Source organism: Schistocerca cancellata, chromosome 9, assembly GCF_023864275.1.
Source record: "Schistocerca cancellata isolate TAMUIC-IGC-003103 chromosome 9, iqSchCanc2.1, whole genome shotgun sequence".
Lineage (NCBI taxonomy): Eukaryota > Metazoa > Arthropoda > Insecta > Orthoptera > Acrididae > Schistocerca > Schistocerca cancellata.
Window position 1 is genome coordinate 444,619,491 of NC_064634.1, and position 9,014 is coordinate 444,628,504.

A 9,014-nucleotide genomic window follows, 5' to 3' on the forward strand; every position below is an offset into this window, starting at 1 on the left:
GGACAGGCTTTATAGCTACCGAGATCGGAATCTAAGACAGTGTCCGTCAGAGTCTGTCATTGATAGATTGCGATATGCTGCTTGAAAACTTACTTTGAAAACGACGGCACGCTCTAGCTACGAATACAGCGTGGACGTTCATAGAATGATATGAAATTGTGCTATTTTCTAGCGGTAGTAATTTTTGCATCATAACTGATATTACATGTCAAATAAAAAAAAAACTGATATACTTGTAACAGCCGATATTACACAATAAAGAAGCTGCTATCCAATTACTAGCTGTAATCCTCCGTCTAGGGGAGTTCTAGGTACGCATAAGCTGATTTTAAATGCTCTTATAACAGATTTTTCGACGTTTGTGTTTCTTATAGTTTGGTATCTTTTTCAAGAAGTGATGTAGCTTGAGAGTGGATTTTACTACGTTCTATATCTGTAAATGAAATTTAGTGGTACAAAGTTCAATCAGAAGGGTAAAAAAGACAAATTTCTTGATTTAATAAGTTTTTATTAAATAAATATCGTGGTTGTGGAGTGAAGGTTTCACACTTGTCTGCTGCGACATTTGCGAAGGCATGTGGATGGATGTCCAGCAACTTGTTGAAGACGGCGTCAGATGGGTTGTGGCTACTGTGGTGTACTTCACCAGGCGTATCCATGGGACTCACTGGGATATTTGTCCCAGCTGTGGGGTCCTACATGGTACTTGTCCCAGCCATAGGGCTCAGCAGGGAACTTGTCCCAGCCATGGGACCCAATGGGATACTTGTCCCACCCAAAAGTCCCAATAGGGTACTTGTCCCAGCCATGGGGCCCAGCAGGGAACTTGTCCCAGCCATGGGGCCCAACAGGATACTTGTCCCAGCCATGGAGTCCAGCGGAGTACTTGTCCCAGCTGTGGTGCCCAGCAGGGTGCTTGTCCCAACCATGGGGCTCGGGGTAGATGCGCACGTAGTTGGCGTATCCCTTGTAGTGCGGGTAGTTGGCATCACCTGCAAACAAAACGTGTAGAGAACTATTTTATTGATTCATTTATTGCTGACATTGGGTGTTACTGCCCATAACAAAGAGTCGAAATTAGTTCCTCGTGGTATAGGGTAAGGTTGGGTGAAGTGGCAAGAAAACTGGCCATTGCATTTTCCACTGAACAGTGCTGATGCCTGTCGAGAGGAGAAGTCTTTTGGCTTACATATCTAGCTCTTTGTTGTTACTTTTGGTTTGATAGCTGACATGGCATCCCATCAGGAAAAATCTCCAAGGTGTTCATTATGTAACTAATTAATTAATTTACAATATTTAAAACCATATCTGTTATGATACATATGGTCTAATACAAAAATTCAGCTGAAAGCGGTCTGCTTGGTATTGGTTCAGATGTCTAGAAAACACGTCAGGAATTCAAAACAATAAACATTGGACCTTGTTACGATGGAAAACACCAATGAGGCGGTAAAGAATGATACGACGTTTTCTTCTACCACAGTAAAGTAGAGTTCCAGGAAAAAGTAAAGATGCAGCAGGTGGCAAAAAGATTATGGGAAGCTTATGAAGTGTGCCCAATAAAAAAACAATAACAACATATCTTTGATTATTTTTCTGAAATGGAAAAGTGAGTTTGTGAGTTTACAGGAACGATCAATGAATATCCGCATAAAAGTGGCTGAAGGGGCCGGAAATACTGCATCACGTAAAGAGTCGGCGATTTCAGGCAAATCAGCACCCTATTGTTAGTCATAGAAAGCCTATCTTGATGGCTAAAGGACAAGCTTTTAACAATGTCAATGTAGGCAAGTTTTTTCATATCCTTAAAACAGAGCAAGAAAAAATTTCATTTTGTTCGTCACATTTACATTTTGGAAGAAACCCTCGATATTTCAGTCCAAAAACAGCAAAGTCATTGAACTCAGTGGAAGCCGTCGTGGTTGCTGTCCACTTTCGTTGTATGTATGTTTGCACTGGCCGCTTTATCCAGTTAGATTGGGAAAAGTGGCCACTATGTAATGCTTCATAGAAATGCATGTAGGTCATACTCACATATGTTTTACTTGCTGATATTTAGTGTAATACCTTATGATATACATTATGATACGCAGATTCAAAATATGTAAGCGGAAAGCTTCCATCAGTAACCATGGTTTGGTGAAAATTAAGTTTCCCATAATGTGGACACTTTACCCAACCATCCTACACTATAAGCGAATTACATATTTATGGAATCAGAAGAAAGTCGTGTAATTGCTTCCACTTCTATTTGAAAAGAATCACAAAATCACTTTACACTCTCAGGTAACTAATAAAAATTTGTCTTGGTTGGACTGTTCCTCAGGATTCCATCCTTGGACTACGATTTTCTGCGACATAGAGGGCAAGTAAGGTGAAATTTTAACCTCTTTTCGTTCGTTAACGGCTCAGGATATCGAAAAAGAAATTGCAACATATGATGGTAGGCAGATAGGCACGTAATTTTTCTTGTATTTTTAATGGCCTTAAGTCTAGTACCAACAGAGATACGGTATTCAAAAGCTCCTTAAAAGACCGGTATAATGATTCAAAGATTGTTAATGTTGGCGATGGAACTTCTCGGAAAAATATCAAAGAAATGTACGAAAATTGGAAGTCTGGACGGCTAGTATCTATTACTGCGGTGTGAACTCCAGACTTTGATGTATCGATCTTTTCGATTGTTTGTTTCCACAAAAGCTGTTTACTTAAAAGTGAGTATATACAAACATTCAAAATTGTATTGAAAGCCACTTCTGACAATCTACATGTTAGCATATGGCTCTATTTCAAACAATCGTAGCCGATCCTGTATCTATGTCGTGTAAGGTGTGACCAAGACGAAATATGTTTTACCTTCATAGCGTAGATTGATCTTATTGTTGCGCACAACGACTCTGTCACCTACTTGGAAACAGCCGATTCCTGCCTCCTTGCTTTTCAGTTTCAACACATTTCTCTGATACTCTTCTAAAACACGGTAAATGACAAAATGTAAGAGCGCTATACGACTGTACTACTACTTTATAATGTCGGTAAGAAAGTAAATTTTTCTACGTAAAAAAAAGAAATTTGTTTCAATACCTTGAAAGAGTACAATATTGTAAGGTGGTGAATCACGACCTGTGCGAAAAAACGGAAAAGAAAAGACCGAAGCACTTGAGTCGTAGTACTACAGATGTATGTTGAAAATTAGGTGGATTGGTAAGCTAATGAATAAGGAAGTTATCCGCAGAACTCGCGATAAAAGGAGTGTATGGAGAAGACTGGCAAGAAGAAGTACTTCCATTGTTCTATAGCAAGCTGTGGAGAGTAGGAATAGTACAGAAAAACAGGGACTGGACTACATACAAGAAATAATTGACGACGTAGGGTACAAATGCTACTCTGAGATGAAGAGGTCACACGAAAGTACTGCTTATAGAACAAATTTATGCACGTCTCTGCGTACTATCATTTGCCAGAATACATCGATATGTTAAGCCATTCAGGAAATAAAAAGAGAATAAACTCTTACACTATCATCTCTGTGTACGAGTTACCGATGAACGTAGAAAATAGCTGCATATCTATAATATGTATTTGTACAGGATAAATAGTTTTTGCTGATAACTATTAAAACATGGTGCTCTATATATTACTGTATCCACGACTTCAAGAATAATAGAAGGACACGTCCAGACTGAAATATTCATGAGTGACTAACAGTCGAAAAATACTTCGTAGCACCTGAGGAACTTACAAGAAACCAAATTCTCGGTATTATCCTTTGAAACGAATATGTGTAAATCTTAGCTAGACCATACACATTTAGAACTGAATGGAATGTGCAGTCTATCTGCGCGAATATTGCACCTCGACCAACTTTATTATAGTACTCAACGGTCCATACAGACTGAAACATCTTCCACGAATACTGCATTAAAGGCGTGTGCCACTAACATCTCATTTACTTGCTAATGAATAAAATTCCTTTATGTTACATTGACATTCCAATAACACATCTTTTTTGTTGTTGTTTAGAATCTGAAGACTGAGGAAGGCTGAGGTGTGGTAACTACACAGCGCTCAGTGGCCTTTCTTCAGTATTGGAATAAAAACTGATACTATAACATAAAAGCACAGTGTCGCATCATCGTTCTGAAAATGAAGACTGTTTACTCACCTAGAACGCCCAGGTCGGGAATCTTGTAGCCTTTATCGTGGTTGAGGTGGTAATATGGGTTGTACCACTTGTCCAACGGGTACACATGGTCAGACGCCTCACAACGCGACAGCAGCGCCAAGCTGGCCACGGCGAGTGCACACACCTGCAAACAACCAAACGTAGGCGTCACGCCACACTCTACTCAATACGCTACCCATATTCTTGAACTGCTATAATGATGTCTTCTGTCGCTAAAAAGTCGCATTTCCTTGAAGTATTAAGTATAAAATATGTGGTTCTTCAAGATAGAACTAACAAAAGTGCCCTCATAGAACTGCTGACAGTATTGGAAATTAAAGCTCGTGCAATAAAACAGGTACCACTGTCAAGCATTGCGCGTTAGGAGGAATTCTGGCTCTCGTACTGGTAGTGATGGTTTCCCGTTGCTGTCCTCCGACCTGTTGTTAAGTCCGAAGAGAGTCTGTATCTTGTGGAAGACAAATTACAAGTGTTCGTTTTGTTGTGAGTGAATATGTGTGCGAGCGCCCACGTGCGCACGCGAGCGCGAGCGCGCGCGCGCGTGTGTGTGTGTGTGTGTGTGTGTGTGTGTGTGTGTGTGTGTGCGTGTGTGTGTAATGGAACTAACGGAGAGGGTGAAACACGGTCTCAGCATACAGGCTCTCTCGAATACCACAAAGGCCTCCTTGCAGATTAACTTGTACATTTAGCGGATGAACAATCGTCAACACTGTCACACTATACTCTCTCTGAAAGATACCGATAAGAAGACCAGGACAGCAGTGTAACGTCCAGAGATCAATGAATGTTCGTTGATTGTCATACACTGGTGACGAAATGTTCCCTGCATATTAGGGTTCGAACCTACTACGTCTAGACTGATCGCCAATGCACTAGCTTGCGTCAGCGAGCGTCACTACCTTTGTTAGTTAAGAACGAAGACCGCGCGGGATGGCCGAAGCAAGCAAAATATTAAGAGCAGGTAAACCTAGAAAGAAAGGGTTATCTTGTGTCAAATAACTGCCTAAACCTAAGGAAGATGGTGCTGAAGTTGTATCTAAGGACAATAGTTATGAATGGCAGTGTTTAGTTAGCAGTGAAATGTTGTCCAGATGAGGAATATAAAAAGAAAAAAAAAAAACTGGAAACATGTAGTACAACACAAATCTACTTTTGCATCGAGTCTAATTCAAATACACATTTTGTGGGAATCCTGAAATATCCTCTCTTTGTTGTGATACTTCGAAGGAGATCTGTTGCAGCTCTTCAGCTACTGAATAATGTAACTAACTGTTAAGGGACATAGTAATCAGGTGTATTAGGGCCCACAAACTCAATTAATGAGTTCATAAGTGGTTTCTGATTAACAGCTTCCACGATAGCTGAAACATAGAAAATACCTCTCTCTTTTTACTCTCTGTTTCGCTGTAACTAGAAGAGGAGTTTTGCTAGTTGTAAAAAAAAAAAAAATCGGACGACAGAAGTCAAAAGAAAACAAAAATACAGACTGGCAGTGGCAAGAACAGAATCTTTGAAAAGAGAAAGTTATTAAGGCGTAATACAAATTTAAGTGTAAGGGATTATTTTCTGAAAATATAACCTGAATGTATGATTTTACGGAAACAAAACGGTCATGATGAACACTAAAAGCAATATGAGAACGGGTGTCTTTGAAATGTGGTGTTAAGGATTTATACAGATGATCAGGTAGCTAATGGAGAGGTTTTGAATAAAAACTGGAAAATGGTATAAGTCACATCTTGATTGAAGGAAGGGACACGACTGTAGACAGCATTTCGTAGGGTGCATGTTAATTACTGTAGAGGCAGATCGAGGCTCGAATACAGTAAGAGGGCTCAAATGGATTCGGGTTGTAGAGGTTGTGAAGAGAAGAAGATAGTTGCCTAGGATAGACTAGGGTGGATAAATGAATCGAACTAGTCTTCGGATTGAGGAGCACAACAAGGACAATAACTAAGACGAACAGATTACTTGGATGACAATCGTTATAAAAAGATTATCTCGTTATCGTGAAATGCTATTCAGTAACTTTAAAGAACAAGGAATCAAGATATACTGTACTATCTCTGCTGTACACTAGGGCGAAGCATATGCGATCAGTATCAGTTTGAAGATTACCAGAGCGTGCAATCGATACTGGCACGTAGCACGTGTACCCAGCGCCTTTTGTTGTGAAATTTCAAAACTATTTCACTTTTCACAAGGCTCAGATTCTGTATGTCTTGCACAAGGACAACAGGAAAAATATAGAAGAGTTTAGTCTGTGTAACAAGGCCCGGAGTCATTCTTCCCACGCTGTTTGCAAACGAATTGCGACAGGGAGAGGAGTTTCGATAATTCTGTAAATTCGTAAAGCAAATGTAGATACAGAATTTGCTGTGGGAAGTCATTTTCCTGTTTAAGTTGTTGTTTTATCGTGTAGTCAACGCTTCATCTCATAATTTCGTGATTAGCTAATTTCACCCCCTGGGGTATTATCAAGCACATCACAGTAAAATTGCGATGCATATAGGATGATATTGATTGATTCATTGATTTTAACGTGGAAGCTAAAACAGCTTAGGTCTGACCCTTTACTGCCCGCACCGAAACTAGGTTTATTGTGCGGTATCGCTCCCTGTATATCTAGTAAAGCCAACCAGTGCCCTTAAATAGTGGCAGGAGTCCCTCTACCAGTTTTTTGTTAGACACAGTTTCTTCAGGTTTAATTGTCCCGAAGATTCTGTATCCCTTACTCTCCAATGCCATGCATTCGAAGATTAGGTGTGATGCAGTTTCTTCACCCTCATCACAGATCCTACATTTAGGGTCCTCTTCCGTTATACCCATTGTGTGTAGGTGTTTTTTGAAATTCCCATGGCCGATCATCAGTCCAGTCATGAGTTTGATCTCTTTCATGTTCAATCCCAGGATTGCAGAGCTTCTTTTAAAACATGGCTTCGGCATCATTACCTTACCATGTTTTTGTTTATGGACCTTGGTCCAATATCCTAGCCGGCCGGTGTGACCGAGCGGTTCTAGGCGCTACAATCTGGAGCCGCGCGAGCGCTACGGTCGCAGGTTCGAATCGTGCCTCAGGCATGAATGTGTGTGATGTCCATAGGTTAGTTAGGTTTAACTAGTTATAAGTTATAGGGGACTGATGACCTCAGACGTTAAGTCCCGTAGTGCTCAGAGCCATTTGGACCATTTTCTAATATCCTACGTGCAGTTTCCTAAGCCAGTTACGTAGTTCTAATTTGATCATAGCCTTGGTGACTGTCAGGACAGGTTCCGGTCCAATAAATGGAATTCTTGCCCCCATCCTAGCCAATCTATCGGCTTGTTAACTGCCACAGATCCCTGAGTGGCCAGGGACCCACACTAGGTTTACCCTATTGCTTCCCCCTAGCTCCACCAGAGCCCTGTGGCAATCTGCAACAATCTTAGATCTTGATGCAGGAGTTGCCAATGATTTCAGGGCAGCCTGGCTGTCTGAATAATATAGTATGATATACTCCACATATCGATGAGGAGTAAGCAAATTGTGTTAACAGTTTACTACGTTTCTTTCTTTCTTTGGGCCTTGGCCTTGCTTCACACGGAGTTGGCCGTGTTACTATTTATTTGACAGTGTCGGTTGCAGAGGGTGGCCAGATGACCTTCCTGCCGACCCCCCCCCCCCCCTCCGAATCCCCCGGGACGGAATTAGTGTATCCCAGCTGTCTGCGTCTAGTGTAAGACATGGAATAGTGCGAACGTTTTCAAATGTCTGCGAGTCGTGTAACTGAGGCGGAAAGTGGGGGTCAGCCGGGTATTCACGTAGAGGGATTTGGAACACCGCCTAAAAACCACATCCAGGCTGGCCAGCATACCGGCCCACGTCGTTAATCCTTCGGACGGATTCGATCTGGGGCCGGCGCGCCTGTCCAAGAAGCAGCGCATTAGCGCTCTCTGCTACCCTGGGGCGATATAGTAGTCATTTCCTTTTCTGTTCCACTCGCAAGTAGAGAGAGGGGGAAACGACGGTCCATATGCCTCCGTACTAGCCCTATTGTAGGTATAAGATATCTCAGACGGGTAGCTCACAACTAAAAAACAAAAACATAACCGCAACGGTTACACGAGTTTTGCCACAGTACCAGCAGACAACATATTAATTTACAGTAATGTAACTATTAATATAACATGTATTGTTAAATTTAAACCAGCTTTAATTCAAACTTCGAATGTGAGACGGACCCAAAATAGCAGAGGACTTTGTAGATAGTAGATGCGACGTGGTACTCACCAGAGAAAGAAGACGCGTCATTGTGGCTGCCGTGGGACCAGAGGGCTGCTGACTGGCCACCGCCTGGGTGCCACCCACTTTATACTCGCGCTGTGCTGACACTACCCCCTGTGGCCGGGAGGGGAGGGGGGGGGGCAGCGTGTCTCCCGTACCAAACAAACATCGCGCTGCAGTCGCATCGTCTGTTGCAACGAACCGTCTGTCGTGGCGTAACGGTCGCCGGGAAGCCGGGCACCATGTATCCACCAGAGTCAACGCACGGAGGTTCTAATGTTCTAAAACTTTTTTGTGAATAAAAATACATGCAGTTAGAACTACAGGAACATAAAGAGCGACAGGTATTTTTTACGCAACATCAAGCTACAAAAGACGCAAAATTATAAACTTAAAAAATATTTTTAAAACGTTCTCTCACCACAGTTCTTAGAACTTATATCAGGATGGAGCTGCCTTCCAAAATATTTTAATTTTCAAATTAGTTTTCTTCTTTAAGACCTGTTTAGAAGCCAACAAATTTTGACGTATTTTCTGCTGAATGAGATTTTCACTCTGCAGCGG

At 41.6% G+C, this 9,014-nt stretch overlaps 1 protein-coding gene across 1 annotated transcript; it reads right to left on the bottom strand.

Moving 5' to 3' along the window:
* Positions 1-642: 642 nt before the first annotated feature.
* On the bottom strand, positions 643-8,477 carry LOC126101473 (uncharacterized). The gene is made up of 3 exons (XM_049912123.1): positions 8,457-8,477; positions 4,166-4,310; positions 643-992 (listed from the first exon to the last, which is right to left on the bottom strand). The coding sequence occupies exons 1-3, from the start codon at positions 8,475-8,477 to the stop codon at positions 643-645; spliced, it is 516 nt and encodes a 171-aa protein (XP_049768080.1).
* Positions 8,478-9,014: the final 537 nt, after the last annotated feature.

What these genes read in the sequence shown, in the direction of transcription:
- LOC126101473 (XM_049912123.1), bottom strand. Translation starts at nt 8,477, where the DNA reads ATGACGCGTCTTCTTTCTCTG. An exon ending in TGACGCGTCTTCTTTCTCTG is followed by an intron (nt 4,311 to 8,456) that starts GTGAGTACCACG and finishes GGTTGTTTGCAG; the next exon opens with GTGTGTGCACTCGCCGTGGC. An exon ending in TCCCGACCTGGGCGTTCTAG is followed by an intron (nt 993 to 4,165) that starts GTGAGTAAACAG and finishes TTTTGTTTGCAG; the next exon opens with GTGATGCCAACTACCCGCAC.